Source organism: Ursus americanus, chromosome 16 (genome assembly GCF_024610735.1).
Source record: "Ursus americanus isolate L20-20 chromosome 16, mUrsAme1.1.p, whole genome shotgun sequence".
Taxonomy (NCBI): Eukaryota; Metazoa; Chordata; class Mammalia; order Carnivora; family Ursidae; genus Ursus; species Ursus americanus.
The window spans coordinates 1,922,317-1,943,989 of NC_142142.1; the positions used below are offsets into that span (position 1 = coordinate 1,922,317).

General features: G+C 38.2%; 1 protein-coding gene across 1 annotated transcript in view; it reads left to right on the forward strand.

Moving 5' to 3' along the window:
• STK33 (serine/threonine kinase 33) overlaps nt 1-21,673 on the forward strand; it is a 150,371-nt gene that overhangs the window by 75,323 nt on the left and 53,375 nt on the right. Inside the window, exons 2-8 of the mRNA XM_045803841.2 lie at nt 4,307-4,696; nt 5,808-5,921; nt 9,963-10,076; nt 12,365-12,469; nt 17,031-17,169; nt 19,427-19,515; nt 21,377-21,461. Coding sequence (XP_045659797.2) covers nt 4,472-4,696; nt 5,808-5,921; nt 9,963-10,076; nt 12,365-12,469; nt 17,031-17,169; nt 19,427-19,515; nt 21,377-21,461 — 871 coding nt within the window. The 5' untranslated portion in view covers nt 4,307-4,471. The remainder of the gene's footprint in view (nt 1-4,306; nt 4,697-5,807; nt 5,922-9,962; nt 10,077-12,364; nt 12,470-17,030; nt 17,170-19,426; nt 19,516-21,376; nt 21,462-21,673) is intronic.

The window sequence follows — 21,673 nt, forward strand, 5'->3', positions numbered from 1 at the left end:
AAAGCTCACACTTCAGTTAAATACTGACATAATTTGAACTTAATTTATTTGTTTATATTATTAGTCTAATACCTATGTTGTCCAGTCTTTGGAGACACAGAGAAGCACTATTATGGCAGAAGCTTCTTTGGTTTTCTCATACATCTTTTTATACCTCAGGTCCTGTTGAAACACAATTCCAGGATTCCATAGAAAAAGAGTTATTCATCTCTGAGTTTACATAAAGATAGGTTTGCAATGTTTGATTAATTTTATGCCTCTAAAATATGAATGACATCATTTGGCCTGCTAGATAGATTTATTTTAATAACAAATCTTTCAGATCAATTCATAAATGAGAAAGAAATAAATGTGAGTAAACATTTGTTCTATTTTGGTTTTTAAGCTAAAATAATTAGAATCCAGCCAGCCAAAAAGAAATTAAATTTGAAATCTAATTCTTGTCAAGAAATTTTGCATGCAGCTATTCAACCCATTGTTTTAGAATCGCTGTGGTGAGAAAGTAGAGCATGACTTTGCAGATGTAGTGGTTGGCAGGTTGGAGAGTGGAAAAGAAACTCAGTGAGTAATGGGAATTGCTGTGCCTTCGGAGTATAGCTCCTAAATACGTGTAGGGCAATGGATCAATCAGAAACCGGAGCCGGAAAGTACTCAGAAGTCCGCATCAGTGTCAGTGACACGATGAGAATATGATTTATTTTGAGAAATTGATGGAAAAATTTAAGGAAATGCTTTCTGAGCAGAGCAAAGAAAAAGATAATTGTTTTTAGATCCACAACAAAAAAAGCCATCTTGAAAATGGGAAATTTAATATGTACCAATTCTGTTGCAAGTTTGTAGATAGATATATAGTAAAATTTGAAGGCTATGGTAAGCATGCTTTTAGGAGTACTGTTTGTAATGAAGGAACTCAGCTACACTTTAGATAAACCTTCACATTATGAACTCTTCTGTCGGTTCCTTATGAAGAGTACTGTAAAGTCAGGGTTCTTCACGCAGGCATCAAATAATGCCTTACACATCTTACATGGGACTTTCCTACACCCGCAGAGAGAAAACACTAGTTTTCCTACACAGCAAAGCTGTTATTTGCAGATCTACTCGACTGCTCTGAGTCATTGATGATTACAGGCTTTATATTTAACTTGAAATGCAAAGCATTTTCTTCTAAGGCCTGAAGTGAAATCATTTTGCAAAGTGTATGTAGGTACATTCTGAGTTTTCTTTGTCTTGTTACCTATACTTGAAAAACAAGGTCTGACATTTGTAAGAAGTGTGTGTGTGTGTGTGTGTGTGTGTGTGTGTGTGTGTTAGGGGCCTCAGGTGCGTTCTCTTTTCCCTCCACCTGTCTGGAGAGTACTTTTTACATACCTTTTGCAGTGTTTGCCATTGTGACTTCGATCACAGCAGGGAAGTTTTTGCACACAACTTCGATGAAAGGTCGCACTTATTGGGATGACTTGCCCATTTTTTTCTATCTGAAATCTTAGAATATGCTGTGCACATTACCTGGGGGTAAATATATGTATGGCATTTAGGATTTTTGCATCTATTCACAAGTAAGATGGGCCGGTAAGAATGCCTTTTCCTTTTTTGAGAACACTGCCCCAGTCAGATTTTGGTTATTCTTGCTGAGTGAAAGGAACTGGATGGCTTTTTATTACTCTGGAGTAGTTTCTATGGGAATCATCTGGTCCCTGAAAGTAGGAAAGAACTCTGGTAGAGAACTTCTTGAATGAAATGATAAGTGCTATGAATAAAAATGAAGTGAGGGAAGAGGGCAGAGTGAACAGGCCTGTGGTTTCAGATGAGGTAGTTAGAAAGGTTCACTCAAATGAGCAGAAAGCACCACGAAGAGAGGCAGCAAAGCCATTCAGATGCCTGTGGGAAGAGCACCTTGGGCAAAGGAAACAGAATGGCTAAAGTCATAGGAACAGAATAAGGTTGACATATTTGAGGAACAGCGAGAATGCTAGCCTATCCAGAGCAAGGGAGATGACGTAAGATGTGAAATCTGAGTGGTAGTGAGGAGTCTGTGTATTTGCGGCCCTATAGGCAAAAGTCAACGAAAAGTTCTTTGTTCTGTTCATCTTAAATTTTATTCTTTAATCATGTTTTTCTGTTTTTGATTTGACTACTCATGTGTATTTTTATCCTTTTTCTGTTTTTAAATAAAGGTTTAATAATATACTTTTTTTTTTTTTAGGTACAGCTTTGCTTGCACTTTAAAAGGTTCATGGTCATAAGTCACATGGCCATCTCTAAGCTACAAAGGAGTCTGGGAAATGGAGATTTTTAATGAGTACATTGCAGTCCTGGTCAAAATCAGGATTCTGTTAGTAAGGAATAATGGAAGAATAAATATTGGATAAACTACTAGCAATATTTTTCGTAAAATCCTATGTGCCTGGGAGATTTTCCTGTAGATTCTATGCTATGCAAATTGTTATCAAACATTGTGAGATGGAAGATACCCAATTTATTTTATGAAACCAGCCAGAAGCTTGTATCCAAACTTAACAAAGATGGCTGAAGGGAAAATTATAGACCAGTTCAACTTATGAATATAACTGAAAGCTCAAAATACAAATGTATCTGTTTTTCAACATTAGAAGACTCATCCATCGTGATTATGTAGGGTTCAGACTGTAAGTGCAAGAATGCCTTAATAATAGCAAGCCTTTTTAAACAATGCAACATATCAAAAGAAAATCCAATAAGAAAAAACATGATAATCACAATAGATAAGGATTGACAAAAGGTGGTACTCATTTCTGATTAGAAAACTAGTCTTATTAGACATCTAAAACTAGAAAGACATTTCTTGAAGGACACAAAGATATCTAACTTCCTCTTCTGGGCAAGTTTATTCCAGTTCAAAGGACAAAGGTATATTCCATATATTCCTAGCCTTATCAATCTGTGACTGCAAAATATAGTTTTATGTAATATCTGAAATAGTATGGTAAAAAAACATCATAAGGTACTCCCAGTTACCTCTGGAAGTTTCTCAAGGTACTCTCTTTTATGTACTGCAGAACACATTTCTCTCTCCTTCCTCAGCTCACATCTTTCCAACTTGCCACCAGATAGCTGCCAATAACTCTAGTTAGGCAGAATGTGGGAAATACCTGTTTCTACGCTCAGGGAAAAATAGCACCCAAGAGTTCCTTTTTCTGCTGTTTAAGTACAAAAATGAAGGCACTTCTAATATTGCCTTTGAACTTTCAGAAATAAGTAGGTTTTTTTTTTTAAGATTTTATTTATTCATTCGACAGAGATAGAGACAGCCAGCGAGAGAGGGAACACAAGCAGGGGGAGTGGGAGAGGAAGAAGCAGGCTCATAGCGGAGGAGCCCGACATGGGGCTCGATCCCATAACGCCGGGATCACGTCCTGAGCCGAAGGCAGACGCTTAACCGCTGCCACCCAGGCGCCCCCAGAAATAAGCAGTTTTATAAAACCAAATTATCTACTTCTTTGTGAAAGGCGTTAATATGAATTTGCTCTAATAATAAGCTGAGTAAGGTTTAATATTTGAAACCCCAGTAATAAATGATTTATACCAGTATTTTTAAGCCTTTCTTATTTTCTTATTTTTTATTTTTTGCCACAACCCACATTAAGAAGGAGGGGGTGGTGGATGGGTAAAACAGGTGAAGGGGGTTAAAACGAACTTCCAGTTACAAGTCACAGGGATGTAAAAAATACAGCACGGAAAATACAGTCAATATTATTGTAATAACTGTATGGTGACAGACGAACTAGACTTATCTTGGTGATAACTTTGTCATGTATATAAATGTTGAGTCATTATATTGTATATCTAAAGCTAATATAATGCTGTATGTCAATTAAACTTCGATAAAAAGTGTCTTATGTTGTGACTGAGTACATACACATACACAAACATTCTCCACCTATATATCTTATAATTAGAAGTTTCATAGACGTTACCAAGGATCTATGCGAAATGCTCATATTATCTTCTTAGAATTAAAAAAAAAATTGATGTCAGCCCACCAAATTGATTTCCTTAGACCATGCTTTTCAGCAATTTTATGGTTCTGAACAGAAATAATTCTTTCAATTGTTAAGTAAATAAAATGTCTGGAGTTCAAGAATTAAATTTTGAAAGATGACAGTCCATTGGTTTTTAGAAATGTGTCCTAATCTTGCTGTAAATATTAACTTTTCATGCATAGGCGGGATGCTTTTGGTGTTAGTTGCTAGTTTTTCTCTGATTTATAGGAGTGTGATAGAGTAAGAAAGAACTTCCTAAATTATGATTTCTTTTCTTTCTACAGCTCTCATGCGTGAATGTAAGTGTAGTGCGGCATTACCCTAGGACCTCGCCAATTGGAAGTCACAGTTCTCACCATCGGCTTACCATATCCCTTTCGGTCTGGTTCTTTTCCTCAAAGAGCGGGAACGTCTTTCCTTCAAGTTGTGTTTGTTGCAGAGTTAAGCAAATGGCCAATAGTGGCTTTGGTAAAAAATCCACAAAATGCTCCAACTGTTCATCTACTTCCAAGAAAGGTTCATTTTTTGTGTGTGCCTGTAAAACAAGGCTTTCTCCAACTTCCGTGGTGGAAATGTCCCAAGCATCAAGCATTAGCAGCTCAGAACGTATGGTTTCACCGGAGAGGGTAAAAGAAAACCAAACCAGCATAGATAGTTCCTCTGGGAAAGATATGGTAAGTATTGAAGATTCTCTATCCCAACATAAGTTGGCACCCCATTTCCTAATCCCATCCTTAGATTCGTCTGTATTCCTTGGGCCTTTGTCAGCTAATTCATCGCCTTCTTAACTATTAAAGGAATATTCTTTCTTACGTAAGAGGAGAACAAAATTAGTTAATAATTTCTTCTATGATATTTCCATCCACTGCCAAATTAGTTATTTGCCAGGATCATGAATAATTTGGAATGTTATTCCAGCTTCTTTAATTTTTAATGGTTTATCCAGAAATGAATTGGTTTTCAATTTGGATTAAATCTGAATTTTGGGGCATTTTCTTCAACTGATGCAGAATGGGATTTATGGATGTAGCTACATATAGAGTGATTATTATTTAAGACAATTCCTGGTTATCTGGATGGGATATCCAATATATTTTGCAAAGCCAATTTGCATTAATTACAGGCTATGACAACCTGGTTGGACTGGTTTGGGGGTATTCTACCTTTCTAGAGAAAAGGCAAGTGTGGAGGATTGTAGTTGATACAGCACAACTTTGGAGACAGAGAGCAGTAAGTTTAAGAACAGTTGGGTTCCCAGTCCTCAGAGTTGTACCTTTTTCAAATTTTCAACTGCAGCTCTTACTTTTGATTTATATTATGGTATAGTTATTGCCATAGAGGCATCTCTGAGTGTCTTGTTAATACATTGTTTTCATTCAAAGGACATTTGGTGAATGCTTGGTCAATAATTTTTTATATATAACCTACTGGGGATGATTGTTATGTTTTGAAACAAGGGTGATTGAGAAAGCTCTGAAGTTGCCTTCTCATGATTTTAAAGAATCATCAGGTAAATTCTGTTAGATTTGTGATGCAGTTTATCATGTGGACTTGCCTGGATTCAAGGGATTAGATTGAACGGCTGGTTGCTGATGGTCCTTTTTAGCGTAATGAGCCAATGAATCATACAGAGCTTAGAATTTTGAAAAGACAATAAATAGAATGGCATCATTAAAGATTTGTCAGATTACTGAAATTAGCGTTCTTATTTTGTCAAGATACAAGCACATGTATTTGTACTACAAGTATATTATATCTTAATTTTTTTATTCCTTTTGGCATAAGCCCTCAAAAACCTCAAACATGAAGAGAAAAACATCTCAGCAACAGTGGAGTCGGGGCAACATTACAGAAGGAAAGATTCCTCACATAAGGATGGACCATGGAGCTGCAATTCAGGTACACAGAAAGCAAAGTAAAACTGCTAGAAACGTCTAAGTCGATGGTTAATGCCAAAAATGATTTAAAAATTAGTCTCTAAGGAAAGGAAGGGAGAGGGGCGCCTGGGTGGCGCAGTCGTTCAGCGTCTGCCTTCAGCTCGGGGCGTGATCCCGGCGTTATGGGATCGAGCCCCGCATCAGGCTCCTCCGCTGGGAGCCTGCTTCTTCCTCTCCCACTCCCCCTGCTTGTGTTCCCTCTCTCGCTGGCTGTCTCTCTGTCAAATAAATAAATAAAATATTTAAAAGGAAAAAAAAAGGAAAAGAAGGGAGGAAAAGAGGAAATTTATGAGTTTCAAGTATGTCAAAGTCTTTACAAAAGAAAATGCAGACTAATTATTTTTCTGTTTATAGAGGACCAAATAGACTTTAATTAAAGCAAAGGGCATTTTTATTAGCAAAATGAGAACATTTTGGTCTTCAGGGCTTGCCTGTTGCTGAGAGCAATCTTGGAGTCTTTGTGTGGACCTCTTCAAGACAGATGACTTGAGATGGTTTGGCTGTTCATTTCTTTGATGACTGGTAGTGAGGCCAGAATTTCCCTTGTGGACCCCTCCATTTTTTCTAGCCTCTGATTGGATGGATCCAATATGATCTTCCAAGGACTCTAATTATTATGGATTGAATGTTATTATCCTTTTAGAAATTAAAATGTGTTCCTTTAACATCAGATTAAAAGACCCACAATAAGAACAACTACAAGAAGAAAATTGCATTAATGTTAAATAACTTTAAAAAGTTGTTCCAAGAGATATTTGACAATTTACTTGAAGGGATCAGAAAAACTTCCTGAGTAATTCTAACTTGAAAAGTTTAATTCTCCTACTTTAAATAAAAGGTCTGGATTTTGTTTTTAATCCACAAATTTACTGAGTTTTGAACTTAGCCGTAAGAGCTTTTATAAAAAAAAAATGTACTCATTGTAAAATAGTAGGAAAATATAGATAGAAAAGTGAAAAAAAAATCATGAGCTAGATCGAACAAATTTTAGCATTTATTACCTTTATTTTTTCTGTACATGTATAAATGTTATTCTGTTTTTTCTTCTCAGTTTTTTCCCGTTTTAAATTATGAAATATTTCAAATATATACAGATTTTTAAGAAATAACTTTAACTGACATAATTGAAGTTTTTCTCCTTCCATTAAATGGACAGGCTCATTGTAAAGTTTTTAAACATTTCAGAAGAATATAAAAAAGGAAGTTATAGTCACCCAAAATTCTACTGTCCGGAGATAAGTACTCTTAATATTTAGATGAGCATGTTTCCAAATACCAGTGTCAGCAGCCTCGCGCGCACACGTTCACAGTGGGATCATGTCGTACGTGCTCTCACACCCCACACTGTACCACGTGCTTCTACAGCAATAACGGCAGGTCTACATTAGCATTTTTATAGCATTCTCTTTAAATTATTACAAACAAGAAACCACTTTCTCCTTATTTTCACCACGATGTAATGATGTCAAAGCAGTTAGTTGAAGAAAAAGGTTAGTTTATAAAACTAGTCGGGCAGCTGGTCTATTTCTATATCCATTCCTCATTTAAAAAATCCAATTTAAACGGTATTAAAATACTGTGTCCACGTTGTGGTTCTGCATGTTTAAAGAGCAAATGGGAGTTGAGTTTTTAAAGAAAAGTTGGGGAGATGGTTATAGAGTTTAGATCATTTTGTTCTGTGGAAAACAAAATGGATACATGATCATTTAAATTGATATTGTACTCATTTTTCATAATATGTAGTTGGGAGTTGGATATAAATATAAAAAAAATAAGGTGTTTTGTCTTATTTTAGTCATCTTAGTTTTCGACTTTGATTCTCACTATTAAGTGGCAGTAAGAAGAAGGAGGAGCCCAAGGAATCACAAATCATTGAAAGTAGTGCTTTGGGGACCATCCCTTGGGCAGGATGTACGCTGGGGGAGTCCAGGAGTCGCCATTCACCACACTCAAGACCAGAAATCCAAAGCTCTTCCTCCAGGGTTCAGCTCCACGTAGCCAGTCTGTCACTTCTCCTACAGGGGTATATATGTAGAGGTTCCTGACTGGCTGGCTTGCTGACTGGATTTATCGATTGATTCATTCATTTACCAGTTCACTCATTCATTCCATATTTGTACTGCTGTTCCTTTGGAATGCCTTCCTTGCTTTGCTTGGATTATAGGAAAAAAGTTCTCAATTATTTGCCTTTGTTCCCTCACATGCCAATCTCAGAAGCTACCTCTTTTGTAATATTTTCCCCTATTCTCCCAGCATTCTAGCTCTGGTCTCTGGCCCCAGAGTTGTTTTGTATTTTTTTTTTAACTTAAGACTTTTTGACTTAAGTAATAATCTTGTCTCTTGAGCAGAGTCCAAATTCTGAGAAAACAGGAATTGTGTTTTATCCATTTTTGTACAAAATATGTATCACAAGGAACTATCTAAGGAAAGTCTAAGATGTTGAAGCTGAACCAACCATCCTTCCTTCCTTCCTTCCTTCCTTCCTTCCTTCCTTCCTTCCTTCCACTTTCCCCCTATGTGCTAAGCACGAATCTTTTACCTACAAAATTTCAGTGTAGGCTTTTTAAAGGAATCAAAAGGAACAGCTTCTTAAGAAGCTTCTAGACCATCTTGGGAGAAAAACATGAACCAAAGTGTTTATAAGAAAGAAAGTAATAATAGTGCTTGAGGCCCAGTGCATACGCGCTGAAGGAGGTCAGAATAACGGAACAGTCACCATGGTGCAGAGTCAGTCAGGGAACCCCGTCGTGAGCAGGTAGGTAATCAGTTGGGCATTAAATCTTTTCCTGTGAAAGTAAGACAGGAGTGTAAGCAGCAGAAGATATGAAGACTAGCAGCTAATCTATCTGTTGTGTGGTAAGGGTGAGAGTGGTTGGAGAGAGAGAGAGTAGCATCTCCGGGAAAGGCTTTGGCTGCTGACCCAGCAGAGGCTTTGCCTAGTGGCATTCCTTCAGCTCTTCTGTCATGTTCTAATCCCCAGGCGTGATGTGTCCAGAAACCCTGCTCTTATTAATGCCCTGATATTGATTCGGATCAAGGAGACTGACTCCCCCCTGCCCAACCAAATTCACAAGAAATCGAAGTATTAATGAGTTACTTGTTCGTTATTTTACAACATGGCACCGTGCAGAAGAAACTTTATCATCTTTAGGGTTACACTGGTGTTAGCAAAAACAGTGCATTCTTTTTTTTTTTAAATAATATTAACTTTTATTGAGTGCTTATTATGTCAGGCCCTATTCTTTTTTTAAAAAGTTGAAATGTAGTTAACATACAATGTTATATTAGTTTCAGGTTTACAAGTTAGTGATTCGACAGTTCTGCTCATTTCACTATGCTTATCATGGTAAGGGGAGTTACCATCACAAGTTAAATAATAAGATGAAGGATTCTTGGTCTGGATAGTGTTACTATGGATGGTTTTTATTTTCTTCCCAGTGCTGACTTATAGTAAAATTTCTATCAGTTACTGTTTTTCTAAAACAAAAGGAATAAAAAACAAAAGCAATTTTCGATAGAAATAATGAAGAGGAAGTGCTACTTGGCAAACAGAAAAGCCGTATTCAGTGGTTAATAGGTGTTGATTTTATAGTATAGCTCTCAGAATTTGGGGATGATTTCTTTGGCGAATGTATTTTATGCACACAAACACGCATATGTATGCATCAATATTCCATTCGTCCTTTTTCTTATGAAGACATTTCCTTAATATTGTAGTTTGTAAGAGATTCATTTTTATACTTTTGAGGTTTTCCATATTTCTCCATTAGGATTTTTATGGTTTTCCTCCAAAGGACATTTAATGAAATTTGTCAAAACTTATTTTTGCTTAATTAAGATATGTTTATTAATGCTGAAGCAAAGATGTGGTATCGTCTATTTGATTTTACCCTGGAGCAGAAACCCTCTTTCCTTGGGTGGATATCTGTCAGTATTATGTGTTCAGTTTTAATACCTGGTGAATGGCAGAGAGAGACAAAAGGAGCTCTTATTTTTTATCCAGGAATTCTATACCTTTGGGAAAATCTTGGGACAAGGGAGCTTTGGAATGGTCATTGAAGCCACGGACAAGGAAACAGAGACTAAGTGGGCAATTAAAAAAGTGAACAAAGACAAGGTAAGACTTACCAGCAGCACCGCACTGAGGACACAGCGCCGCGGCAGGGTGGGGTGGGCGGTAAGGTTTTCACACTGACACAGCTGACCCTGAGGGCAGGGCCGGGGCTGTCGCCCTGGAGAAGTGTGGCCCTTTCCCTGGCCTTCTAGGAAGGGACCAGTTCTTGAACTCAAGCAGATGAGTGCTATCTGGGAAAAGCAAATGAAGGATTAACCAACATAACCAATATAACCATAGAAAGGTAAAGTTCTCCGGAGTGAGCTGAACGTTAGGGCTGTCTCAGTCTGTGTGGTTTTAGGGCGGTGAGATGGCTTCGCTAGACCTAAGTCCCAGCACTGTCTCCTGCTGTATGTGATTCTGAACGACTTTCCTCCTATCCTTTCCTCTCCTTTGATTCCCCGTTTCCTCATGTGATTATTTATCCCACCTGCTCTTCTGGTTTGAACCATTTGTTCGGCAACTATGAAATACACTGTTGACTTGTAGCCACTGTATTGCTCACCAGATTTCCCCTGGAGTGGACAATGACTGGGCTTCTCTTTAAGGGGGGTTCTAGCTTCTCGGGCTAGATGTAAACATCTGATCATTTCATTCACTTTAAAGAAACTTCTGTGCCTGGAAAAAAACAAAAAAGACAAAATGTCGTGTTTTTTTCTTGGGCTTGTGATGATAAATATTACATTTACAAAATGAAATAGTTTTATATATTCTTTAAAACAAACTATAGTAAATTACATACCATTTCTCCCTGAAGTTTAATAAAGTAATATATACATCTTAATAAAGGGAGAGCTAGAGCCCTTCCAGAAATCTTTAGAATTCTAGCATCATGGTGCTCCATGGGATGTTATTTCCTTTGCCCCTTTGGTGTCAGGTAGGGTAGGGGCCAGGTTTTAGGGTTACACGGCCAGGTACCTGCTTGCAACTTTAGGGACTCATCATCTTGCAACATATATTGTTGATGAGCGTTTACAAACACCAGGATAGTCAACTACATTTATATAGTTACATAGGAGTTGGACAATTTATTATTGCATTATATGTAGGGCAAGCCATTTGGGGAGGGTGGTAGGAACAGAATTGAGACTGATATTAGGAGAACTTGTGGTAGCTTTCCACATCTAGTCTAGATAAGAATTCACACCTAGTTACTTTTTCTCTTGACCTTCTAGGATAACCTTACAATGTGACTTTCATCCTCCACGGGTAGGGCATAGTGGGCAGGTAGTTTCCTACTCACTCTGGAGATAGTAACTGGTCGAAGGGTAGAGGTCATTGGAATCGGGGATGGCCCTAGGTAAAAGGTTAATTAGGTGAAGTTTGCCTGGTGATCCATCCCTTCCCAGTCCTTTAGGAACTATTATGTATTCTCCAGACTTGCTGGAGGCATGGGGAGGGGAGAGGAGGGATAAGACCTCTGTTACCCCTTTCAGGGATATTTTTCTGTGGATGAGGGCAATGCTTTTCTTCAGATAAGGATGGTAATTTAGATATCAATAGGGGTGATGATTGGGGTGGGTAGTGGTGCTGAGGGTAGAAAAAGCCCCCCCAGAATTTCTTAGATGACTTTGTAGAAAATCAGTTGCACCCTGACTTGTGCCCCCTGGGGTGTGCCTGCCCTCAGTTCTGCCATCAGGTACGGTTAAGGGGACACTTGAGTAGATAGAGCTAGAGTTAAACTGATCTGAAGCCAAGATCTCTCTCTCTCTCTCTCTCTCTCTCTCTCAGGTAATTTTGAAGCTGAGGGTATCAGAAAGTGATATATTGCAGGGCTAGGTGTAGAATCTCACTGCCTATTATTTCTTTTCTATATAAATATATTTACTTTATATATATAAGTATATATAAATACAATCAAAACAAAACAGTTACAAAACAGAAGAAAAACATTTTGTTTTTATCTTCTCCAAATGATGTTCCTGAAAGGAGATTTTGGTTTTATTGTGCTAACATCAAAGGATTAACATGATTTTGAAGGAACTACCGAGAGGCAAATTCAAAATTGGAATAATTCTGTCAGGGGACAGAGACCATGTTGTAGTTAATTTATAGAAACAGTCCAAGAAACAGATGTGGCTTGAGGCCAAATTATATATAACTTAAAATTGGACAAAGGAAAGAAAGACCAGAATTTAATCTTATCATGGAAATAAGTCACATGTTATCTTTTGAAAAAGGAACTTCTCCAGAAAATGTAGGAAAAAAATGCAAAAATAACTGTAACTTTTATATTGAGGTATGTAGTAGTGACATTCATATGTGAAATCTCTGTGCCCTCATTATGAAAGGCTGGAAGCTCTGCTGTGAAGTTGCTCGAACGGGAGGTGAACATCCTAAAAAGTGTGAAACATGAACACATCATACACCTGGAACAAGTGTTTGAGACGCCTAAGGTAAGGCTTGATCAGATGCTGCGTTTCACAGTTGTTATTATCACACACGGACATCGTTCCCTCCGGAAGCAACCCCTGTGGGCACAGTTGCTCATGTCCTGGCAGGTGTCTGTCACCGGGGATTGATGAGGGCATTCTGGAGGACTTTTATTATTGATTATATAATTAGGTGTCTGATGATTAGATTGATGTCTTTAGTGATATTTCTGGGTGGCTTGTTACAAACAGATGCTTAGAATTGAAACAACTTCATGCGCAACCAGATAGTGACTAGAGCTTCCTTAGAGATGCCCTTCCTTTCACTTTGGTCTTTGGTTTCTCCGTTAGAGTCTGTCGGAATATTGTCATTGTTTGCAAGGTTAGCTTTCTAATAGAGTTGGCGTGGGTATACTTGGCACTGTGCGGAAGATATTGTATCATCTGTGTTTTACCAATGTGTTTAATTGTCCTGCTTCCCTAGATGTTATCATTCTTCTTTTTAAATACCCGTAACTTTCATTTTCAGTTGTTGTGAAGCCTGGGTTATTTACCATTCTGCCTCTGGACTGTTCAGTGCCCCTGGGTTTGGGGCTTTCTCTGCTTGGAGGCAGGATAATATGTGGTTAGGCATGTGGACTCTGCTGTCAGATTGCCGGTGCATTTGAATCCTGGCTCTACTACTTATTAGCCTTGAGACTATGATGTTACTCAACCTCTCTGTACTTCAGTTTCCTCATCTGAAAAATGGGTTTAATATTCGTATCGACCTCATTCGGTTGTTGAAGGATTAAATGGGAAAATGGATATAAAGCATCTGTCTCTTTAATTGTTAGCTATTTTGTTTCCATTGTCAGTCTCTAAGGCAGAAATAGTCTGAGTTATGTATCATGCTTGATTCATAGCGCTTAGTAACTATGAAAGACCAGTTATCCTGTGTGGGAGCAGTACACGGCAATGGTGCGAAAGTCTACTCAGTTCAGTTTCAGAGTCGTGTGTTGCTCTTTACCATCAGTTTTAAGCAATTTGATTTCAGATACCTCGCTATAGTTTCCCTCATGTTTCTTGTGCTTGGGGTTCATGAAGCCTCTTGGATCTGTGAATTTATGGTTTTCTCAAATTTAGAAAATCTTTGGCCATTATGTGTTCAAATATTTTTTCTACCTTCTCCACCGTGGGGACTCCACGTACCCATGTTAGATTGCTTGGTATGGTCCACAGCTCACTGATGCTCTGTTCACTTTTATCAATATTTTTTCTCTCTTTGTTTCATTTAACAGATTTTTCATCGTGATGTCTTCAGATTGAGTCGTCTCTTTCCCTGTAACATCGTGTGCGCTGTTTCTCTTTTCCAGTGGAGATTTGATTGGATTCTTTTGTGTATCTTCCACGTTTTCACTTTACATGCTCAGTATTTACTCCTCCTTCTTAAATATAGTCATAATAACTTTTAGTGTTCTTTTCTACTAATTTATCATGTGTGTCATTTCTAGGTCAATTTGGATTGATTTTTTTTCCCCATTATGGGTTATATTTTCCTTCTTGTTTATATGCCTGTTAGGTTTTGATTGGACACTAGATATTTTTATAGTCTTATAACTACCTTTGAGCTTTATTATAGGACACAGTTATTTGGAAACAGTCTGATACTTCTGAAGCTTGCTTTAAGCCTTGTTAGATGGTACCAGAGCAACCTTTGATCTAGGGCTATTTTTTTCTTTCTAAAGAGATAAGACCCTTTGAGAGTACTCCACGTGGTGTCCTGTGAATTATGAGATTTGTCCCACTCTGGCTGAGGGGAATACAAGCTTTTCCTGGCCATGTGTATGCTGTAGTGATTGTTCTCTCTGTTGCTCTTGCATGGTTCCTTACCTAGCTTCGGGTGGTTCCGTCATACACATGAACTGAGCAGTACTCTGCTGAAGACTTGAGGGGGAGCCTCTGCAAATCTCTGGAGCTTTCTCCAAGTACAGCTTTCTCCTCTTTGGTACACTGTCCTGTGAACTTAAGTTGTCTTGGACTTTCTGGACTCCCAACTTCCTTTCCTCAATTCATGGAGACTGCTGGGCTCTCCTTGTATTCCTTCTTGCTGCCCTATGGCCTAGAAACTCTCTCCGGGAAGTAAGCTGGGATGATCATGGGTCTTGGTTCGTGTGTGTCCCGTCTTTCAGGAATCATCGCCCTTTGCTGCCTGATGTCTAATGTCTGAAAATTGTGGTTTTATAGGTTTTGTCCATTTCTTAAGTTATTTCAGGAGGGAGGGTCAGTCTAGTCTCTGTTACTCTATCTTGGCACAAGTGGGAGTCCAAATCTAGAATAGTTTGAAGACAAAGGAAATCATCATCTGTGACTGGTTTGCTGGGGTTTTTGTTTTGGTTTGGTTTTTTTTGTTTTTGTTTTAATGCATTGCTGGCCCTTGCTTGATTCACCAGATCAGATCTGCCTCCTCCCAACCCTAACTCACACAGATGCCTAGACCTTCTCTGAAGCTATCTTAAAAATGAATGGAAATTGTCACTTGAGTGGGTAGGTTAAGGTATTAGTTCGGTGATCTAGTCAGAGTTTCTTATGGTTTCTTGTGAGTCTAAATGTTCCCAGATCTACACAATTATTTCTAATAATTATAAAAAGACTTCTAAAAAAACTTTTATTGTTATAATTTTTATCAACTTACATATTTAAAATTGGTATCAATTTATATTGTAAGCACTGTTAAAGTCACTTTTCTTTCCAAATAGTTCACTTACCATTTTATGTACCCATGATCCCTGCAGTGCTATCAGTAGGAAAAAAATGGCATAGTTCAAAAGCTTATTTATGTGTTAGACTTTGCACAATTCTTTAGTTACTTTTGAAATTCCAAAGCATCCTGAGGTTTAGTGAATCAGAATTTGACTGTTGGAAGAAAGGGTGTTAATCTTCTGTTCCTGTTTCCATGCTTGCTGACTAAACATAGAAGTTGCATTAGTAGTGGCTATGGAATAGAATCAGACCCCAAAATCTTAAAGAACATTTACAAAAATTTAGCAGAGGATGGAATGGAGACATGGAGGGTAGTCTATGAAAGGTATGAAAGGTATGAAATAGGGGCGCCTGGGTGGCTCAGTCATTAAGCGTCTGCCTTCGGCTCAGGGCGTGATTCCAGAGTCCTGGGATCAAGCCCTGCATCGGGCTCCTCCGCTGGGAGCCTGCTTCTTCCTCTCCCACTCCCCCTGCTTGTGTTCCCTCTCTTGCTGGCTGTCTCTGTCTCTGTCAAATGAATAAATAAAATCTTAAAAAAAAGAAAAGAAAAGAAAGAAAGGTATGAAATAGGTATGAAAAAGGCTTGTATTTTAGTTGACTGTGAATCTTTTTGACTCAAGAAATGACTTGACTTTTGGAAAACCTAAAGTGATCTTAATAGACATCAACAGAAAAAGCAAATATGGAAGACACATTTTGTCCGTGGCTTTTTCCCACGTATACCTAATTAGTTACTAAGTCCCACTGTTTCTTCCTCTTAGGTATTTTTCACGTATTTGTTTTCTTTCCCTTCTTGTGTCCATTCTGTACCTCATATCTACCCTCCATAAGCAGAGGTCAGCACACTATAGCATGCAAGCCGAATCTGGCCTGCTGCCTATATTTTTATGGCCCACAAGCTAAGTTTTTACATCTTTAAATGAGTGAAAAAAATTTATAAGTAATTTTTGATGACATGTGAAATGTATATGAAACTAGAATCTCAGAATACATAGATGAAGTTTTGTTGTATTGTTTATGGCTGCTGTTACACTATCACAGCAGAGCTGAGTAGTTGCAAAAGAGGTTGTATGACCTGTGAACACGAAAATATTTACTATCTGGATCTGGCCTTTGGAGAAAAAGTTCGCTGAGCCCTGCTGCATGTTACTGTTGGAGTGTTCATTTAGAAATGCAAAATGGATCGTAGCACACATCTTTCCCCCCACTCCAGACACCAGCTTAAAAAACTTGAGTGGCTCCTTACTGCATATGGAGAAAAAATCCAAACTCCTCTACATGACATCCAAGAGTCTTTACAACCTGGCACCAAACTGTTTTTTCTAACCTCAGCTCTCACCACTGCACTCTTCTCTGCCCCACCAAACTCCTAATGCTGTTAACACAGAGACATTTGTTATCCTATCAACAGCCAGTGCCGTGTCAGTCTTTGGATCTTTGGAAATACCATGCGTTAAGCCCGTTCTTAACCCACATCCTCTACCCATAAATCCCTGTTCAGTTATCCAGACCTGCCTTTAATATCACCTGCTCAGTGAGCAGTCTTTAAGCAGAGACTTCTTTCTTCTATGACCTCACACCTCCTCTGTCTGCACTCACCACCGTATTGTATTTATAACTCTGCTGTGAGCTAGAGGGTACGAACTGTGCCTTCCGCCTCCTTGTTCCTCTAGTATCCTGCACGGTTTCTTGTACATGATAGATAATAAATAATTTTGAATAAGTACATTGATGATTTAGGTTGTGATCATATTTCTATGATATATGTGCAACATACAATATTTTTAAAATCCTCAACTATGTAATCTTCTCTTTCTCTCTCTTTATAAATGTATCACGTCAGAAAATGTACCTGGTGATGGAGCTTTGTGAGGATGGAGAACTCAAAGAAATTCTGGATAGGAAAGGGCGTTTCTCTGAGAACGAGACGAGGTGGATCATTGAGAGTCTCGCATCCGCTATAGCCTATCTTCACAAGAAGGGTAAGAAGGGGGCCATCTAGCTCATTGACTCCACGAATGCACATGGTGCTTTTGTGTTAGGGTGGTTGTAGTCAGCGCTCAGAGTCACAGAAATGATCCCTACTAAAATAGAAGACTTCATTTGAACATTTTTCTAGATTTTTTTCTTTCTGAAACTTTAATTAAATATAATAAGTATATTTTAATTAGAAGCAAGGCAGGTATGCAATTACGTTGTACACAGACAAGGATGAATATTTCTGTTCAACAGTTTGGAAAGCAGCTCATCTTGTCAAATCAAAAGTAGACAAGTCAGTAATAAAAGTGAAATTTCAAAACACTTCTACTGTATGGAAGTGTTGAATCACTACATTGTACACCTGAGACTAATATATAATGTATGTTAACTGATTAGAATTTAAATAAAAACTAAAAAAATTCTATATATTCTTTTTTTTATTTCTTAGAGTTAATTTTTAGAGCAGTTTTAGACTTGCAGCAAGATTGAACAGCCGTTACAGAGCTATCCCCTATGCCCTTGCCCACACACGCCCAGCCTCCGCCTGTTACGACATCCCCACCAGAATGGTCTGTGTTACGAGCGATGAGCCTACGCTGTCACACTGTAATCACCCGAAGTCCATAGCTTACACTAGAGTTCACTCTAGCTGGTGTATATTCTGTGGGCTTTGACAAGTGAATAATGACGTGTATCTACCATTATGGAATCACACAGAACAGTTTCACTACCTTAAAAGCCACATTTAGAAATTATTCTAATTCCTTTACTATTTTTGGTGTTATTGCTGCTGCTTTTCTTCAGGCTCCTTTTTTTTTCTTCAAGGTTAGTTTGTCTTCACGTGTGGCTTTAGCACCTTCTCATTTTACACATGAGGAGAAGTTTGTTCCCGAGAGGTGAAGTGACGTGGTGACGTGCGGCCCAGCTAGTACTAGAACCCGGCGGCCACGCCACAGACATTCCTGAGCCCCGCCTGCATGTGGTTGGTCCTAGAATTAGATACAAAGACAAGGCCGCCAGCCTCCAGGGACTCAGGCTGGCGGGAGACGGAGTGTAGAAAGCAAACTGTAATTCAGCGCGATGGTGTCTCTAATGGAGAGCCGTATAAAGCCCAAGGAACGTTAGGAGTGTCAGTGCCTCATTTGATTTGGAAAGTCAGGAAAACAGACTTTGAGCTGAGGAATACAAGCTCAGACAAAAAAGAAGGGAGGGCCTTCTAGGCAGGGGCAGCAATTTTTGCAGGGACAGGAAACCCAGGGCTTCCTTTGATGCTAATATCAATTCTCCCACATTAAGCTATAAATTCAGTATAATGCCAACCAGAAGTTCAGCAAGATTTTGTAATGAAACTTGATCGAAATATTCTGAAGTGGGTGAAAATAGCAAAGAAAACAATGAAAAAGAACGGTGGAGGCAGAAGGGAGCTTGCTGTGCTGTATTTAGGTAAGAAGAGGTCAGCGGCACACATTCCACAAACCCATTCTGGGAGCTGTGTTAGGGAACTGTAAATGGTTGGGTAGGTTGTCAGTCCAGGGCTCTTCAGCTGCATTTTCCCAGCAGCAATACATGTAACTTTTTACGTGGAGGGAAATGATTGCTATGGATATGAACCGAATTAGTTACTTGCAACAGAAGTGCTTGGTGCATGATTATTTGCATGCAAGTAAAAATCCTACCGATGTCTGACATGTTCAACCGGAGATTTTGTGTCTCAGGGTTTCCGTTTTTCATTTTAACATATAAAGAGTAGGACAGTATGCACTCATGTTATAGAAAAAAGTATTGAAATAAATGTAGTGTGTATACGCGTAGTCAAGTTGCAGTATGTTAAATGGTTGGATTGGCAAGAACATACGCTCGGAAGTAAATAAGTAATCCTCTTTTTGAAGACCTAAGGGTATGGGAAACCTTACTGGGTTTGTAACTACTTTTGTCTCCCTCTGCCTGGGAATGCCTGACCTTGGGCAGGATCCTCTTCTCCACTCACCTGGGCAAGGGTCACAAAGAGAAGCCTCTAGGGGGTCAGGGGGATGGGGAGAGAGGAGGGAGTCAAAGAAAATGCCTCCTTAAGGGTAAACCTGTGAAGAAAAGGGATTGGAATATAAAGGCCTGGAACAGGGCAGATTTATCCTTGGCCCTCCTTGAAGTTTTTAGCACTGAGACATTAATTTGTCAAATATATTTATTTGTTCTATTTGTGTCCCTTCTATTTTTCCATTATTCACTATTCATGTGATTTGTTGTTTATTTTCTTGGTAGATATAGTGCACAGAGATCTAAAACTGGAAAACATAATGGTTAAAAGCAGCTTCGTTGATGATAACAACGAAATGAACTTAAACATAAAGGTAAGGTATTAGAAATCGTGGTAAATATTTGCCTGTAAACAGTTTGATAGCAAAGTGGCAAAGTACATCCTCTTTTTAGATACATTTTGGAAGCTTTTGAGCAGCAAAATAAGTGGCTTGTGCTAAAAAAAAAAAAATTTACAAAAGAGGTTGTAACTGACAAGAATAATCTTACAAGGTAAGTGGTGCTATTGAATCTTTTTTAAAGTACATATTCATTTGGATAGTTCTAAATCATTAGTTAATAGCAAGCAAACAGCAAGCAAATTCTAATTAATTTCAAAATTATGCCTGGTAATTTGATGTAAATGTGTTACAGATTTAGAAAAAAAACACACCTTGGCTGTGCCTTTGATGCTAAATTAACGCTAAAGTCTGTATTTCTCATTGAAAATTTTCCTGGGTATTAATATTTATGTCCTAAGCACAATTAATGTGCCAAGTGTTTATTCTTCAAGATTTTATTCAAATTAAGTGTTCCTTAATGTCAAATAAATGATAGGATACATTATTTATTACTTAGCACTTTAATAGTGGCTGCTTTCAAAATATATGAATGTGTTAATTTAGGAATAAAATGTTGTCTGTGAATCACTTGCTCTGCTGTGGAAGCTAAACCCCTACGTCATGTAAGTGGGTTTAACAGCAGTGTTGTTTTACCAAAGTAAATAAGCAGCCTTGAATATTTTCATTTTAAACTCTATGAGGCCAGGAGTTATGTATGTCTTATTCACTGTTGGTACCTGGAGTAATGCCTGAAAACATAGCAGGTGCTCACTTAATATTTGGTAAATGAAGGAATAATTGCTCTCTAAAGAACTGAATTGATCATGAAACCGTTTATATTTGTGATATCTGTGTAGATTTTCTGTAGAGAAGGACGCATATTATAATGCTCCAAGTGGGATAATTGTGAAAACTCCTGGAGAAATTGATTTTTCTACTTAGAAAAATCGTGGTATCACATATTGATAGGAACATTTTCTTATTCCAGAAGGCCCTGGAAACTTTGCATTCCGTGTCTGTGGACCAAGAGCCTATCTTTGGTTGTATGATCAATAAATGTGCCTGTTTTTCTGCTTTCAGCCCAAGGCTGTTCCAACTTGGGAGACAAGACCAAGGGCACGTACTGAATATTTAATAACCGAATGTGTACTGGCCCCGATTTGGAACTGAGCAGAAAGAGTGCAGTTGCTGCAGCAGGCCTCCGGTGGATTTGTAGCTCTATGGTCGCTTTTTCCTGCTAATTTGCTTCTTGTAGTTTTTAATAGTGTAGTAATTGTTTTAATTAGTAAACTCTAGAAACACAAAGGAAGTCATAGTAAAGAAAAGATAGTATTTACCAGAGATAGTGTCTTACAAATAATTATAAAAAGGGGCAGTGTCTGTGAGTCCTGACAAAGATAACGATCGTATTTGTAACAGTGCTTTAAACTGGAATGTAGCTTGAGTGTCAGACAAAAATGATAATGAACGCACTAGGGCCAGAATGTATTTTACGATGAAAGAGGCTTTTAAAAATAAGCTTTTTACCTGAAAAAGCTAAATACTTTTCTTCCAAAATATAAGTTCCTATGTTGAACTGGTAAGTTTAATTAGACGGAATGAGCAATCAGTATCATGGGTGTTTGCTGCAGGTAGGAGAAACCAAGCTCCTCTTTACCACTGATTTGTTTCTTCTTCAAAAAGTGGGGTGGATGGGAAGCTAGAACAGGGTCCTAAGTAGTAATATAAGGAAATCCCCTCCATCCGCAAGAATCTCTGAATTAAAAACAGTGCAATTACAATGTGATGGAACTCCTGCCTTCAGAATGAGTAAACTCTGGGACAGGAAAACAGGTGACTGGGTTTCTTCTTCCAGGTGACTGATTTTGGCTTAGCAGTGAAGAAGCATGGAAGGAGTGAAGCCATGCTGCAGACCACGTGTGGGACTCCTATCTATATGGGTAAGTTAGTTGATTTAAAATGATCTTTCTATATAAAGAGGTAGAAACACTAATATAGATTAAAACATGAGTGACTTGAAAGAACTCCTAAAACTCAATACCAAAAAAAAAATCGGATTAAAAAAGTGGGCAGATGACACGAATAGAAATTTTTCCAAAGAAGGCACATAGATGGCCAACAGACACATGAAAAGATGCTCAACATCACTCAT